The sequence below is a fragment of the Mus musculus genome, chromosome 2, assembly GCF_000001635.26.
Source record: "Mus musculus strain C57BL/6J chromosome 2, GRCm38.p6 C57BL/6J".
In the NCBI taxonomy this organism is placed as follows: Eukaryota; Metazoa; Chordata; class Mammalia; order Rodentia; family Muridae; genus Mus; species Mus musculus.
The window spans coordinates 173,768,589-173,785,807 of NC_000068.7; the positions used below are offsets into that span (position 1 = coordinate 173,768,589).

General features: G+C 49.6%; 1 protein-coding gene across 1 annotated transcript in view; it reads left to right on the forward strand.

The window, feature by feature from the left end:
- Positions 1-15,748, forward strand: part of Vapb (vesicle-associated membrane protein, associated protein B and C) — a 46,766-nt gene extending 31,018 nt beyond the window's left edge. Inside the window, exons 3-6 of the mRNA NM_019806.5 lie at positions 2,933-3,036; positions 5,806-5,886; positions 7,524-7,700; positions 9,475-15,748. Coding sequence (NP_062780.2) covers positions 2,933-3,036; positions 5,806-5,886; positions 7,524-7,700; positions 9,475-9,633 — 521 coding nt within the window. The 3' untranslated portion in view covers positions 9,634-15,748. The remainder of the gene's footprint in view (positions 1-2,932; positions 3,037-5,805; positions 5,887-7,523; positions 7,701-9,474) is intronic.
- The last annotated feature ends 1,471 nt before the right edge of the window (positions 15,749-17,219 follow it).

Genomic DNA, 17,219 nt, shown 5'->3' on the forward strand with positions numbered 1-17,219 from the left:
CTGTGTGCCCTGCCATCAAGTGTTTCTCTGGGCTCTCCACTATGGGGCTGAGCAGTAGGGTGCTGTAGTCTAGGAATGGGGGTAGTGAGGCTGTAGACCAGGATGCTGTAGGCCCAGGAGTGGGGTGGTGAGGCTGTCGACCATGATGCTGTAGGCCAGGAGTGGGGTGGTGAGGCTGTCGACCATGATGCTGTAGGCCAGGAGTGAGGTGGTGAGGCTGTCGACCATGATGCTGTAGGCCAGGAGTGGGGTGGTGATGGTTGTAGGCAAAGCTGCGGTTTTGAGGTCTTGAGGTATATGCTTACTCAGAGTAGCACAGGGATCATATGCAGTGCTGCCTTCAAAGCTGCCCCTGTGGCTCAGGCATGGGTGCAGATAGTTCCTTTCTCTTTAGGTTGCCTATAGAAAGGGCCCATAGGCACTAGTCCAGTTGATTCCCTCTAGAGAGGGCCAGGAAGGCAGTGTATGTGGCAGCTGTGCTCCTGTGTAGTCTCTAAACTTTTTGTGTTAGGGACAGTTGAAGACCCCAAAGAGTGTAGCAGGTCTTTGTGAGCTGTAGTGATATTTATTATATTAAAATTTTTTAAATGACTAATTTCTTTAAAAATTACAATCCGTCAATTACATGTTAGTAGTAATACTTTTTATGAAAGTAGCTATTCTCAAAGAAATTGGAAGGCTGGCGTTGTTGACAGCTTCTGCAAATCTGACGTCTTAATAGGCTGCTTCTCGTGTCTGCTTCATTCAGTACGCTGCACCGCTGTCGTGGTGGGTGGGTCTCCCAGACAGGAAGTTAACAGCATCTTTAGACAGCTCTGAGGCAGACAAGAAGCATTTTCTTTGTTTTGCTTCTTTTTTTTTTTTTCAATACTAGGGTTGACCCAGGCTTTGCGTGTGCTTTGTAGACCAAGCTGGCCTCAAATTGAGAGCCACCTGCCTCCGCCTCTGCCTCCAGAGTGCGGGATTAAAGGTGTGGGCTACCAACTACAGGCAAATCGGACCCATAGTGTGGGAATGAATGTAAGCCTGGACTCAGCCAGGCAGGAACCCCTCCTAGCCTTTTATCTCCTCCTATCTAGGAAGGAGAAACTTCTCATGGGACAGACTGCAGAAGGCAGGCCTGATATCCTTTGATACACAGTAGCAGGAGCTGTGGGGCAGACCTTTGGGTTTGTGTGTGTGTGTGTGTGTGTGTGTGTGTGTGCGTGCGTGCGTGTGCCTGTGTGTGTGTGTGTGTGTGTGTGCGTGTGTGCGTGCCTGTGTGTGTGTGCGTGCGTGCGTGTGCCTGTGTGTGTGTGTGTGTGCGTGTGTGCGTGCCTGTGTGTGTGTGCGTGTGTGCGTGCCTGTGTGTGTGTGTGTGTGTGTGTGTGCGCGCGTGCCTGTGTGTGTGTGTGTGTGTGTGTGTGCGTGCCTGTGTGTGTGTGCATGCGTGCCTGTGTGTGTGTGTGTGTGTGTGTGTGCGCGCGCGTGCCTGTGTGTGTGTGTGTGTGTGTGCGTGCCTCTGTGTGTGTGTGCGTGCCTATGTGTGTGTGTGCGTGTGTGTGTGTGTGTGTGTGTGCGCACGCGTACGTGTGTGCGTGCCTGTGTGTGTGTGTGTGCGCGCGCGTGCGCGTGTGTGCGTGCCTGTGTGTGTGTGTGTGTGTGTGTGCGCGCGTGCCTGTGTGTGTGTGTGTGTGTGTGCGTGTGTGCGTGCCTGTGTGTGTGCGTGCGTGTGTGCGTGCCTGTGTGTGTGTGTGTGCGTGTGTGCGTGCCTGTGTGTGTGTGTGTGCGTGTGTGCGTGCCTGTGTGTGTGTGTGCGTGTGTGCGTGCCTGTGTGTGTGCGTGCGTGTGTGCGTGCCTGTGTGTGTGTGTGTGCGTGTGTGCGTGCCTGTGTGTGCGTGTGTGCGTGCCTGTGTGTGTGTGTGCGTGTGTGCGTGCCTGTGTGTGTGCGCGCGTGTGCATGCATTTGTGGACTAAGGAAACTGGGTTCTATTTCAGGTTTTTCTGTTTTTTATTTTGCTGTTGTTGTTGTTTTAATCAGAAAAATAGACAGCAGAATAATGCCCTCCTCCCACAGCAGCGCCTGCTTCTTCGGATGGAGTGGGGTAATGGCAGTCTGAAGAGCAGGAGCCTAGGTTCTGGTTGGAGATGCAAGGCCCACACTGACTCTGAGGTGCCCCCTGATTGTGAACTTAGGTTTCAGGGAAGGCCACTAGGGGCAAAGCTTATTAAAGCTGTGCAGCAGAGAGAGTATAGCAGCCCTCCTATAACTGGGCCTGGCTGAGTCATGGGGAAACAGGTCCGAGGAAGTGAATCAGAATACAAGACTCCCTCAGTACAGCGGGGTGCCTTGGGTGAGCTCCCTCTGGGTTCTGGGTGGGGGTAGGGCAGGAGTTGGAATTGCTTTTCCTGCTGTGGCAAATCCAGCTTTTATGCCGTCTCCAGAATTCTATTGGCAAAATCATATTTCAAGCCTTACCTTGATGAGCTGCGTGGGAAATGGGGTGGAGAGAAGTGAAAACCATCCTGAAATGATTTGAGTTATTCTGTTTTCTTTCTCGAAAAGATCATTTGGCAATGTTTCCTTGAGAAAAATAGGACTTTGGTGTTTCTCCCATTTTATGTCTTCAGCGAGAGCTGTGAGATAGGTGAGGGTGGCTCTGTGTGAGCGCACAATCTTTGTATCAGAAATCAGGCACCCAAGTTCCAGACCCACCTACAGCTCAGCTGGCACCTGCTGTGAGGCTGGGACAGGCCCCAGTTTTTCTGGCCTTAACTGCTGACCTGAAAGATGGGGGTTGGGGAAGTTGTACATCTCTGCTGGCCACGGCCTTCCTCAGGGTCCAGATGGGAGAGCTGGGGAGCTGTTTTCCTCCACAGTGTAAGACCTAGCGTGACAAACGACTCCGATAACCACATTGTGACCCTCCTAATGAAATATTTTCTTTCTCAGTGATGTTACAGCCTTTCGATTATGATCCCAATGAGAAAAGTAAACACAAGTTTATGGTTCAGTCTATGTTTGCTCCGCCTGACACTTCTGATATGGAGGCAGTAGTAAGTACGAACACTTCTTCTTCTCTCCAGCCCGCTAGGGCAGCCATGGCGGGTGCTGTTAGGGAGGTGTACACTCAGGCCCCTGTACCACTTTCCCAACTTTGATGAATAGCTTTAACATTTTACATGGCTGTTCTTTTCTGACTCGATGAACTGAACTTGCTTCAATTCTCTGCTCTTGTGGACCTTCTCCTCCCTCTCCTGCACCACAGCGGCGTGCTCTATCCTGAGTGGATGCTTCTGGCCTGTCTCCAGCCCTCATGCCCGGAAGGGTTTGCCTAACATTAAATGCCCCTCCCCTCCCCCCCAGTGATACTGCCCGCTGTTGCTTTCCTCTGCGGAGCGGAAGTAGCTCTGGTCAGCTTTGTTCTTCCCTCTTTACTGAGGACGGAGCTTGGGTCTTGTTCACACTAAGCATCTGCTCTGTCTCTGAACAGGCCCTGCTTCTTTGTTCTTTAATTGCCTTCATTTTTATCCCTCCTTCCTCATGTAAGTACATGTTTAACAGTGTCCCTAATTTTGGTAAAATTAAGATGCCTTCGTTTTTTATAAATAAGCAGGATTTTATGGTATTGATTTTTCCAGAAGAAGGGGCATTAGAACGGCAATTCTCCCCAAAGGTGGCTCTTACCTACTCCAGGAGACAGGACCTGGGGCCAGCACATGCGGCACTGATCCTCAATATCTGGCCAGCCCAGAGATGGCCTATCAGCAGTTGTTCTGTCTCCGAGCTCTATGTGGGGGCCTTCTCCCCCACCGCACAGGCTTTGCTTTGAGCCCGCTGTTCGCATTGGTGCCTACCTTGGGGCAGAAAGAGAAGGTTGAGACAAGTTTTGAGTTGGAGCGAGACCTTGTCATAAGACCGACCCAGGGCATTTCTCTGACCTTTCGTTTCCAGATTTGTGTTGTGTTAGTCTATGTGCTGAAGGGACACATGACAGGCACAGACGGTGGACCGTTGACAGGCCGTGACTTTGGCCTGGCTTCCTCTGTGGTGTAGCTGGAAAGGTGGGGGCTTGGCTGTCCTCGTCTGAAGCTGAGGCCTGCCTTTACCCGTGCTATGCCTGTTTTGAACGGACTTTGTTGATACTTCTTGAGGTTTAGGCCACCTGTGAATTGGGCATAAAAATGCAGCCCACAGGATTTTGAGGAGAGTGTGCCCACGTCTGACATGTCACCCACGTAATTAGGGCTGGGCGCTGAAGGCTGATAAAGGGACTTTTATTTCTCGGTGGGTTGTTCTTGAATAACTATTTTTAAGTGTTCGGGCAGCACATTTTGGAGGGCGCTGTGGACACACCCCACTGAGTAAAACTGAGTTGGACGCAGGTGGCTGTTGATTCTCCCACACCAGGCCCTGCTGTTTGGAGAGCCTGTGTTACTCTTAAGCTGACACCATGCAGGCAACCAAGAGCAGTGCCCTATTGTTCCTGCCTCGATATCCTGTGTGTGAACATTTGCTGCCTTAGCTGTCATAGGCTTTCTTGTGCTAGCTGCCTACAGAGGACGGCTGCTGACTATCCCTGAGCCCTGTAGAACACGGACACTGTTTACTATGTAGTACAATATGCAGTCAGTACAGTGAACTGGAGCTATCAGTAGCTGAAAGGGCTCACCCATCCAGTGCTCTCTGAGTACTCCAGAGTGGTCTGTGGTTTTTAAAAAACCCACAGCCCCTTGGGGGCTTTAGGGTCCGGTTCTGTGGGCTTGGAGGGCTTTGATTATTTCCTCATTAAATTCAGATTCAAATTTGGGGGTAAGAATGGCCCATACTCAGGTGGTGTTACTGGTGGCTTGTCCCACTCTTGGTGTGTTTTGGTGAGTTGGCTCAGGCAGTGTTAAGCCTGTCTGCCCTGTAGTTTGTAGGCAGATCTCTGAGACCACTTAAGTGTCCTGCTGACCAGCAATGAGCACCCAGAGCTGGCCCTCTCATGATCCTCTCTGACTCATAAGTGGCACACAATCACAGGCCTTGTACAGAACGGCAGACACACGTGTTAGTGTCTTCCTGTGTAGCTCTCTGCTCTCAGGGGTCCTGTGAGTGGGGATGTGCTGTCACATTGACTGCTTGTGCCACACCTAGGGTGGCAGTGCTCTGGTGCCAGACAGACTGAGGGCCCTAGTTGCCATGCACAGTTGGGAGGGTGAGGGTGGGTGTCTTCCTTTTCTGAGTTGTCACCTTGCTGCTCTACTGGTCTGTCATTCCCAACCCTTCCTGGAGTCCCATCTTCTACATCTGAATGGAGACATCAGTGAGGGGCACATACCAGAAAATCACTGATGGTTGTGGTAACTTGGGCAGGGCCACCCTGATGCAGCCACTGTAGTGGGATGTGCCCCACTGGCGTGTGCCAAGGTGGGCTAGATACTCATCCTCCAGCTCGCTTGGTAGTGTTTGCCCTGTCGTGTAAATTTCATTGTCTTAAAGAGACCTGGAATTGCCTTTATAGAGGGTGGGTGACCCTGTTTAGCCGTGCTCCCCAGGCCTGTACTGCCCATGCAGCAGCAATGAGTGAGCTTGGACAGGCTCTAAGGAGCCAGGCAGCAAGCCTGCAGGGTTTGCAAAGTGTGATAAATATTCAGGAGAGCTAGTGCATTTAATCTTGTCATGTTAAAAATATTGAAATCTCAGCGGACTTAAGTTCTTTATTTGATATACATCAGGGCTTTCTCATTAAGAGTATTTTTCTGAAATTGTCAGTTATAGGAGGAGAATTATTCTTCCAGCAGCTTGATAATACCCTGATTATTAAATTTAAATTGTTTTAGTGGAAGGAGGCAAAACCGGAAGACCTTATGGATTCAAAACTTAGATGTGTGTTTGAATTGCCAGCAGAAAATGCTAAACCAGTAAGTATGTCTCTAGTTAACCAGTAAGTATGTCTCTCTAGCTAACCAGTAAGTATGTCTCTAGTTAACCAGTAAGTATGTCTCTAGTTAATGGTAAGTATGTCTCTGGTTTAAGGTGATCGAATGCTGCAAGCTGGTACTGATTTGCATGCTGTCTCCTGTGAAACCAAGATTTAAGTTGGCAAATTATTTTCCTCTCTCTAATGTATGAAGGAAAAAATAAGCTGAAGTCAACAGATAGGCTTTATAAAGTCAACCTTGGGGAAGCGGCTACCAGAAACAGTTTCCCCTTGAGAAGTGCAGCCTGTTGGCTCCCAAGGTCATTAATGCTGGGATGGTAAAGTAGGGAGACCAAAATGGAAGTCTTTGCCTTTGTCATCAGGCAAGCTCTCAGAGCTTTGCCTTTGTCATCAGGTCAGCTCTCAGAGCTTCCTTGTCAGTGTCCCCCAGCATCCATCCCTTTCCCCATCCCCACATCACTTCAGCCCAGCAGGTCTGCCTTGAGACAAGAAACTCTTGGCCCCAGTGCTGCTGGCATTTTGTGCTGGATTGGGAGCAGCATCCTGTGTACTGTGGAGTGTCAGGCATGAACCAGACCCTGCTCTCTAGACACTAGGGGTAACTCCAGTTTTTTTGTAGACATTGCTGTATGCCCACTGCCCCTTTGAGAGCCCTTCTTTTCCCTTGCTTCCCTGGCTGCCCGCTCTCCCTGTCGTAACTTCATCTGGACCCTCACTGAGGACCAGTGATGGCAGGAGCTGGGAAGAGGAAACGCTCTGCAGTATTTCTTCACATGATCGTAATGAGCACCAAGAATGCTGTTGATTGGGGTCAGAACTGTGTCGTGTTTTCTTCTACTCTGTAATCAGCTACTGGCATCTTAGTTCTTTGAATGGAGAGAGAATAGCATCCTGTTGCAGGAAAGTTAACTTAAAAGCAGGGAGACATGGATCCTGACCCCAGTCCCATGATAAGTGGACTTAGCCTGGGCTCTGCCTTACAGGCCTCTCCCTGCTGTGGGGGACAGGGTGGAGCTAGATGCCTGATTTTCAGATTGCTGCCTAGAACCTCAGGGACCATCCTGAGTGCTTCCTAGCCCTGCTTCCACTGACTAGCTCATCCTCCAAGAGGGTACCCTCGCTCCTTTTATGCAGGGAGTTTGTGACACCCCCAACACACCCCCTGCAGAACCATGCTGACTCCCGGCCTTGTTGCCCTGCCTATAGGTAGCCTTTGTGTAGCACTCTCTGGGCCTTCTATCCCCAGCCCCCACTGCTGGGATGCTCAGCTCTCCTGCAAAGGTAATTTGCAGCTGATAATTCCTGAGCTTGCACAATTGCAGTATGCTAATTTTTGCATGGCAGGAATTTGATAGTGCAATATGCATGGCCCCTTTTCTCCTCCTTGAAGTATTAGCCTCAGCCCAACTTCATTATTTGCCCTTATTCATAATTTCTAGGGGCCGGTAGCTTTAGATTATCAAGATATTAGATAAAGTGATCCATTTAAACAATAAATGTGACATTGTACAGTGTAGATGAAATGCTGCCTTGTGTCTTGTGTGCCGAGGACGACTTTGCATAGAATCCTTTCTGACATAGCTGGTAACACTTGGGCTTTCATTCATGTCTGAACAGCATGATGTAGAAATAAATAAAATCATACCTACGAGTGCATCCAAGACAGAAGCACCGGCAGCCGCAAAGTCCCTGACATCGCCCCTCGATGACACAGAAGTAAAGAAGGTGATGGAAGAGTGCAGGCGGCTGCAGGGGGAGGTGCAGAGGCTTCGGGAGGAGAGCAGGCAGCTCAAGGTAACGCCCACCCTCCAGGGTCCAGCGGTCATAGCTGGGAAGTGGGGGAGGGGAGCCTAGAGGGTTTGTTTTGTTTCTTTGCATCTGCTTGCTTTTTTCTCCTAAGGGGACATATTTGCAGAGCTTTCTTCCAGTTCTCAAAAGCCAAGGCACCTAACTAGGCTGTAGATAAATCAGGCTGACTGGGGAGGCCAGAGGCTCCCTTGCATGTTACTGTCCACACAGTTTGCATGAGCTCTTGGGTCTCAGGCCTCAGGCCTATTTGCTGAGCGTGTCTCTGGCTGACTTGTGGCTGGAGACCTGTGCATCTGACTGTGGATTTAGCTGATGTGGATATACCTGAACAGTTGAGTATAGGAACTTGAGTTGTAGCTTAAATTCTGGGGCCTATTTGTTCTTAATCTTGATGATGCCACCCAAGCATGTAATAGGTTTCACCTCTTTACCTGCTGTGGCAGCAGATGCACACAGCACACTCCTTTAAGCCGACTCCCTGCATTAGCTCTGAAGGAGATGCAGGAAAATGGCAGCTTGGAGCTGCCCTCAGTGTCTTTGCAGACGCTTCTCTTTAAGTTTCTTTCTCCTTAGAAACAGAGTTCTGCACCATTTAAAGTGATCTATAGGTAGGGATAGCTTCCATGTAAACCCAGTAAAGTAAATGCTGCATTTTGCTGTGCCCATTGTTTTAAAGTTAACCGAATGCTGCAGCTCATTCGTCACTGTGCTGTGATGCTGGCCTTGCCCACGAGCAGAACATCTTTAAAGTAATATCAGAGCCATCATGATGTGCATGTGGGTGGGGTGGGGTGTGTGGCGGGTGCTTTACCCTGCCAGACATTGCCTTTTTGTTTAGTGAGATCTGCTGTGTGCCAGGCGTTGTGGGCTCAGCTATGAGCAGGCTGCCCTGGGGAGCTCCCTGAGAGTGGGGCTGAGGGTGAGACAAGACAGTGACGGTTACAACCCATGTCCTTAGTAGGCCTGTGGAGAGCTGCAGATCACCGGGAGACTCCACTTGGCATTTGACAGATAAGAAAGAAGCAGAGGAAAAGGACGGAGAGTGTCAGCAGTGTGGGGGTCCGCCTGGCGCTGGCCCTGTGCAGAACTGGGGCCTGGGAAGGGCCGTTGGAGGAACCTGCAGGGCCCTTAGCCCGGGGTGGGGGGTGCGGTGGGTTGCAGCAGAAGCAAAGGAAGACAGAATTTCGTTTATTTCCCACCTGTCCTGGGGGGATTGTGATGGGTGTGATCTGGTGTCTGCCTGCCTGAAGACCAGAAGTCACGCATTGGTTAGAAGGCAAATGAAGGTTTTCCACTTTCACTTTTGGGACAGTGGGTGTTCATAGTATGTGTTTAAAAATCGAAGGGACACTTGATTTGGCAGTCACCTAGACCTGTTCCAGACCACCAGAGCTTCAGGGGATGCAGGTCCCTACTGGATAGCTCGCCGTGGGTTGCAGCTTAGGAATAACTGAGATTTCGCTCAGAGATGAGCTGACAGAACAAACTTCAGGGTTCAAGACAGGGCAAAGGTCAGACCTGCAGGTAGACAGGTGAGGCTGAGGCATGGCTAAAAAGCCTGGCTGCCTCTCTGAAGACCTTTCCTTGTGGTTCATGGAGAGATGAGGGGTGTTTTTGGTTGGTGTTGGAGAGAGAGAGAGAGAGAGAGAGAGAGAAAGAGAAAGAAAGAAAAAGCCAGGATGTGCTTGACAGTACGGTTTGGCTGGATTGTGTCTGCCCAGCCCTGAGCTGCTTCTGAAACGTGTCCTTGTTCCCCCAGGAAGAAGACGGACTTCGGGTGAGGAAGGCGATGCCGAGCAACAGCCCCGTGGCGGCTCTGGCGGCCACTGGGAAGGAGGAGGGCCTGAGCGCCCGGCTGCTGGCCCTGGTGGTTCTGTTCTTTATCGTTGGTGTCATTATAGGGAAGATTGCCTTGTAGGGGCCGCATGCGAAGGATGGCAGGTTGGATTGATGGATCTACCACACCATGGGATTCAAATTTATCATAACCATGCGTAAAAAGAAATTAATGTATGACGGCATCTCACAGGTCTTGCCTTTAAATACCCCTCCCCATGCACACACAAATGCACACACAAATATAGCATAATATAATGATCTTTTAGAAAGTTAAAAATGTATAGGGAATGGATGGGGAAAGAATGGTCTGTTGCCGTAGGACGGGCCGTGATTAACCACAGTGGCATCTTGTAGCTGTCACGCTCAATTCGGGTAGGCCTGGGCACGTGTTGCTAGATCACTCTCTTAAAGCAAGAAGCTCCTCCTCGCATGTTGGGGCTGGCCCGTGGGAGCGGGAGTCCTGCAAGGTGGGGCGAGCTGTCTTTTTCTTACCCACGTGGCTTCCCCAGGCCTGCTGTTCTGTCCAGGCATCGTCTCCTCAGGCCTACAGAGCTGCAGGTGCCAAAGTGCATTGCACAGAGGCCACATCTCGTGTACCTGTGGGTCGTGTGGGAGAGACATGAGTGGACCAGCGGGTCCAACACAGGGAAATCCAAGTCTGTGCTCTGTTCTCTTGAAGGGACCAAGCTAAATTACCGCTGGTTCAAGTAGTGAACCGAGTTGTTCTCGGAGATGGCTGATGCACATGTAACCTATTTCATCTCGTGTGTTCCTGCTGCCACCAGAGCACAGGCAGTGAGTGCTGCAGACCGCCAGTGAGGAGCTGCTGCTGTGGGCTCTGGAGGTCTGAGGGAAGGGGAGGGTCTGAGTCAGGAAGTGTTTTGTTGTAGGTCAGTAATAGCTGCCCTGAGGAGGAACGCTCTTTTTAATGACAGTCAGCTCTGGATTACCCAGTCTTCTAGATTGCCCTACCATCCATCCTTCTAAAACATAGGCCAGCCTTGACCTGCCCTTCTCAGGATGAGTGAGTCAGGCTGCAGAGGGTGAAGGGCATAGAGGGGGTGGGGTGGGGTGGGGGAGCCCTCAGCAAATCCATCTGCTGGTGATGAAGAGTCCTGACTGTGAATTAATTTCATGCCATAAAAGACCGATCCAGTTCTGCTCAACTATGTAGCATCTTAAAGGAAGAGATTAAAATAAAGCCCCAAATTAAGAGTCCTTTTGTCATTTTGTCACATTTGCTGTGTGGGGTTCTTATTATCAATCATCGTTAGTGTGCTATGGAAGGTTGATTTTAAAATGAGCTCTATCAGTGGGAAACACATGTGTAATGATTTGACTCTGCACACATCTGTGTACACACGCACACACATATATTACTATTACTTTTATTATTATATTTTGGTTGGCTTCAGCTTAACAGCAGGAGCCATCTCAGGCTGGCTGTCCTTCCCCTTCTGTGACCTTGGCCCTTCAGTGACAGGCCTGAGTCTGAGAGGACAAGCCCATCTAAAGGAAGACTGGCCTAGACACCCGAGATCACACTGCTGCTGTGCCTGAGTGGGCGGGTGGGAGCTGGAGACGGGGGGGGGGGGGGGGGGCACTGGGCGGTAAGCAGCCCTGCCCGCTCTAATGCCTCTTACCGAGTTTCCAGACCCTTTCCGTGTGCCTGAAGGAGGGAGGGTACGACTGAGCTGAGGGTGAGGTCTGAGCTGCCACCTGGCTTCCCTTGCTACACTGAGAGGTTCAGCAGTCTCAGGTGCTGCCAGTAATCCTTTTGCAGCTTTTGAGGGCAGAGTAACTCAGTGCCTCTGACAGGACCTGGGGTGTCATCTAGCTCTACGACACAGGAGCCGGGGTTTGCAAGTGTTCTTAAGGGATGGATGGCTCTGTGTGCCAGAAAAGCTCTTGAGAGGCACAGCCAGCTGCCGAGATTAAAGCGTGTCTGGGAGCTGCCGTGGCTTGGGCCATGGAAGGTGATTGTGTGAACGCTGTCAGAATGCTCTAAGAGGGCCAGAGGTTGTAGACACTTCTGCAGTAGCAGCAACAACAAAAACTCCAGATACAAGGGTATCCTTCCTTTGTCTGGCCCTCGGAAGTCTGACCTCGGAGAGATGCCTGGCAGTGTGGTAGTTGTTGGGGCTTCTTGACCAAGGGGATGATGGGAGCTCTAGGGAGGTTAGCAAGGCAGAGTGGGTAAATCTCCGAGTCACCGTCACTCATGAGTGCTGTAAGAGAGGTGTCAGTAAGAAGCGTACTTGCCTGTGGGCTCTAAAGAGAGCTGTGCACATTTGGGGTGTCTTTTCTGAAAATCTCAGAGCAGATAAACCTGAGTAAGACACAGAAGAGGTGAGTTTCACTCTGTACTACAACTCTGCTGTCTCCAAAGAAGACAGAGTCAGGTGTTCTGGGAGGTGTGAAGCTGAGAGCTAGGAGAGCAGCCATGAGGCAGCCAGGGCAGGTCCTCCATGGTTACAGGGCCCGCTGCCCCTCCTTATTAAGTGCCTCGGCTTTGGAAGCGCAGCCACCGTGCTCACAGATGGACACAGTAGCAGAGTCCCACCAACTGCTATTGATTGAATTTCCAAGTTGATAATTTAAGCTTGGAAAGAGACAGAGCACCTCTTAGACACAGTGAGCACTATTATCTGTCCGTGTGAGGCCCTGGCTTTAATTTTCTTCTCCTCCTACTTTGCATGTTTTCCCTCTCTGGTCTTTTAAACTGCTGGCACCAGCAGTAATAAATACTGATAAAATCAAAATTGATTTTTACCAGTGGACAGTTTATGCCTAGAGAGACGGCTTATACCTACATAACACAGAAGGGGGAATGAGGAGCCTCCAGTGAGCCGTGAAAAGCTGACTGCTTTCAAACAAATCCTAGGAACAGCATTGCTGTGTGAAGATAGCAGTACCCAGCCTGCAGGCTGTGTTGACTCAGACAGAACTGAATGCAGCCAGAGCTAAATAGCCCCTCAGATTAATTTGAAAACAAGCCCCGAGTGTGCATGTGTGTGTTTGTGTGTAGCATATGTGCCATGTGTAAGCAGCCTGACAGTTCCCAAATGGTGCCTGTAGTTTTTTTTTTTGCACACAGATCTTGGTGTTTTCAAACTCAGAGTCCACGCCAAAATGCAGTATCGTTTTGTCATTTTCAGGCTTCTCAAAATTAACTGGCTTGAATGCAAATTTCTAGTTACAGTTTGCAAAAACCTTTATTTTAAGGGAGAGACTGGGACACGGGACAGTTGGTCCTGTGATCTAGGTCATTCTGTATTCCTGAGTGACGTTCTCCTTCCCAGGCCTTCTCCAGTATAGAGGCCCATGCTCCCCTCGCTGCTGTGGTAGCTGTGTCGTCTCCTGTGGACCCTGTGCTGTGACAGAGGGGAAGAGTAAACTTTGTAAGTAACCGGAAGGCAGGCACTAGACTCGTCCTAGTTACATTTGGCCTTGTCTGCTGTTACTGAGAATGAATGCTTCTCAGAGCCCAGCAGAAATGCAATTGTGTTTAACACTCCCCTGCAGAGCATAGATGGACAGATGCAGCATAGGTGAGGCTGGGCGATCATTCTCTGGGATCATGGCCCGATGGCTCCCTCAGGGTTCCCTGGCCTGATTGGACTTGGAGGAGGTCTTTCCTCTCCCCAGACAGAGCTACAACTGTGGGAACCTTTGTCAACACTACCCTGGCTGCAGAGCACCTCACAAAACCGCAAGTTAGGCTCTGCCCTGTAAAAAAGACCCAGTGCGTGGAGGTGGGCAGCATTTTAGTTTGGAACTAAATGAGCCCCAGTTTGTGTGTGCATGCTAAAGCACTGCTTGTTGGAGATCTGCACATCAATGAAGGGAACAAGGCGGAGGGAGGTATCTGCTCCAGGCACCTCAGCTCACCAGCCGCCGCGTCTGCCACCCTGATGCAGCTGCTGTTTCCAGGCTGAGCAGGAGGAAGAGCCAGGGCTCTAGTGTGACCTGAACACATCCCACAAGATAAATGCATATGGTTGTTTCCATTTCGCTCACTGCCCATGTGCCTGGGGAATTGTGGAAGCTTTAGAAAGAAAATTACCACTGTGTCTCAGTGAGGTGAGGCTGCTGTGTCTGGAGGCTCCTCATAACTTGTAAATTAAATGTGAATGAGAGAAGTTCATTAAAATTGGCATTATAGAAGTGGCCTATTGAGATTTGAAAGCAGCTGAGCTCATGGTGTCTGGGCTCCCTCTAAACCTGTGGAGAAATGCATGAACAAGTGACAGGCGACAGTCACAGGAGCATAGGGCGCAGGCAGCTTGGGCGCTGTGAGTGGATCGCTGCCTGGCTCCCTGCCCTCTGACTGTTACTGCATGTTCAACACATGAGGCTCTGCCACTAAGAATATTTGCTGTTTGGAGTGCACAAGGGAGGGGACTAGTGCCATTTCCACAGCAGTGCGGACATTGTTTTCATTTATTCCCAGCACATAGGTATGTGTAAACATTTTAAAGGCACAGCACACACAAACATCTGTGTATTATGGTTCAGAGAGATACCGGGAAGGTGGAAGAGAGGTGGATACAGCGAATATAATAATTACTTTAATTTTTCTCCTTAATGGAATTAATGAATTAGAAGATGTGTGCTTCTGCTCTACAGAAAAGGAAGGAAAGCTAACAGTAAAAAAACACAGCTATTATCCACCTCGCCACAAATGTTTGCAGTTATGCTACCTTGGAATTTTGCCACAGTGTGGGTTCCACTGATGAAAAGATGTGACTGGGAAGAAGAGTGACTGCGCGTCGCTGAGCACTGCAGCCTGTAAATGCTGCTGTTTCTTTTGAACCAGGAAGCACTGGTCCTGTAACAATGCCCTATTACAGTTGCTGTATTGCAGCGAGGGGCTGATGCGGGTTTAATCATCTCTCTAATGGATGTGGGTGCAGGATAGATGCTCTGTCCTGCTTCCCTGCCTGCATCCTGATGAGCCTCTGTAGCCATCAGGGCTGCTGTGTACTGGAGCAGCAGCTGCAGTTCCGTGTCTGTCCGAAATAAAACAGATCACCTGTTCCTCTCTGCCTCTCTCAGAAGACACCAACTATGGGAGACAAATCAGATCTTTTAACACAATCTCATTAAGGCTCCATGCTAACAGGAGTACAGAGCTTACATGACGTACGGACGTGATAAATTATCATGCACGCTCTACACGTCAACTCATCAGCTCTCCCTGTAACACAGAAAGAAAGGCCTCCATCTTTTTTATGGTCGGGCTGCCTGCATTCCCATCTCTTTGCTTTTTAGGAAGTAAACTAAATTCAGCTGCTAGCCCTCTAGTGCAGCATTTATTTAAAAGAAAAAAAAAATGCCTTTTCCCATTGAGTCTCTTACATGGCCTCAAAGGCAAGAATTTATTGTCTGTGATAGTGAAACCCGTGTGTACAAAACTGCCTCCTGTTCATGATCCATGTGGCAGATGTTCCTAAATCGCTGCCTCTATTTTCCATACAACGAGGTCCTCAGAAAATAACCAGCAGGATTCATTTAGTGATTGTGTGGTTCACTGGTAAGCAGTCTTAAGTGCAAAATGCATCAGGCTTCCTCCTCCTCCTTCTCCTCCTCCTCCTCCTCCTCCTCCTCCTCCTCTTCTGTTTTGGTTTTTAAATAAAATATATGAACTGCTGGCATTTGGAACTTCCTATAATAAACACAATATAATGTTCCCGTCACTGGCCCCTCCTCGTGGAGGAGAGACACAGTCTCAGTAATTCCCCATCCGGTTTTACATCTTTTCTCATCTCTAAAAATCTCTGCAGCCTGTGACTGTGCATGTCACTTCTGACCTCAGGATATGTCAACATTTTAGGGACTGAGCATTTTAAGGGGTGTTTTAGAATGCTGTTCTTCCCTGATCTCTCCTTTATGCTTTTAAGCTGTATTTCCTGTTCTGGTGTGGGACTCGTTCACAGAATCAGAGCACGGAGGGACTCTGTCGTGGTGCACGTTGGTTGTCTGATGTGTGATAAATCCATGGTTTTATGGCTAACTTTACATTTTCCAGAGGAAAGGAAACGGATTTCTAGTGTCCAGACCAAAAGAGCCATTCACCCAGAGTTCTCACCTGTTGTATACTGGTCTGATGAAACCTGCCCTGACTCGGCCTAAACTTCCGTATGAGCTGTCTCCATATAATGTTCAATAAATTGTGTGCTCTGAATGTATGTAAATAATGATTCCGTGTATAATTATTTTGAATGGATGACTTGAGAATGTTTGGTGTGCTGCAGAGAATATACCAGGAGCCATTGCTCTACGTTCTCCCTGCTCCCTCAGGGGAGGAAATCAGATTAAATGAAAATCACATGTCTTTGCACCAGAACCCAGATTTTAAGATGACTTAGGTCAGCTTCCTCATTTTGCCTCTGAGGAACTTACCAGGGGCGGTACCCCTCTGCAGGGGGTTCTCTTGGGGGGGGGGGGTGTTGTCCTCTGCTTCCTCCCAGCTTCCTGTTAGGGGAGGTAAGGCTGTTGTCACCACCAGTGTAGATGAGCTGGCCTCTCCCTTTTGAGCCCTGACAGACTTGAAAGTCACAGTGTATGCGAAAGCATTCACCAAGGCAGTTTTAACCTCAGTTGGAAAAGTAACAGGAGCCAAAGCTAAGACGTTGCAAGACCAGAGGACATACAACCAAGGCCGTTCGTTCTCCACCGACACCGACTCCCTTTCTCTGGAGATGGTCTGATTTTTTTCCACCTGCTCTGCCATGCAGCTGGCCTCTTGGAAATGTATCTTGGAGACGCTTTGTGTTATCACACAGAGTTGCTGTCGGTACTTGGTACTTTCCCTCCATCTAGTGCACCCAGAACTCAGCCAGCTGAGGTGTCCTGAAGCAATTTATGCTCTTACTGTGCAGATGAGTCCTGACGTTGTGGGATTGCCCCATAGAAGGCGAATGGACAAGGGAAAGCTGTGTTTTGAAGTTAGGTATCTAATTCCACCACCTCCCGGACAGCATTGTTGTCTCAGTCCTTCTGAGTCACTTCCTTGTCTCCTCCCTGACTGGTCACCTCCTTACACTAGCCTTTGCCCATCTGAAAAGTGCACATAGGTTTTGTTGTCCAAACCCGACAATGGCTGGTTCTTGCCCAGCAGGCATGTTCACACTGTCAGACACATGTTCATACAGCTGTGCACATGTTTCACTATACATGTGGTGTCTTAGTTTTCTTTTGCCTGTGTTTGCCTGGGGTGAGCTGCTGTGTGTGAGTACACTCTGACTTGAAAGGCCATGAAGACCTGCAGTCGAGGCAGGTCGAGGGCGAGAGAATAGCCATCTACACAGGGCAGGCAGCGCTAGCTGACGAGAAAGAAGGGATGCAGGGATGCTTGGGACTGCAGAAAGAGTTGTCCCCTATTCTTATTCTTATGGGAAGACTGCAGCCAAGGGCATAGGATGTGTGTGTGTGTGTGTGTGTGTGTGTGTGTGTGTGTGTGAGGGGATGACCCTCAGGGTTGGCAGTGAGTGCTCTGACCTCCACCTTTACCTTTAACTCGGTGACTGCATTGGCCCAAAACTTGCTTGTGTTCCCTTAGTCTTTGTGGGTCTTTTCCCCCATGGTGTTCAGTAAGATTGCAAATCAAAAGCAAAATCCTATCTCTGCTCCTGGTGAAGGGATAAAGAATGGGGGTGCGGT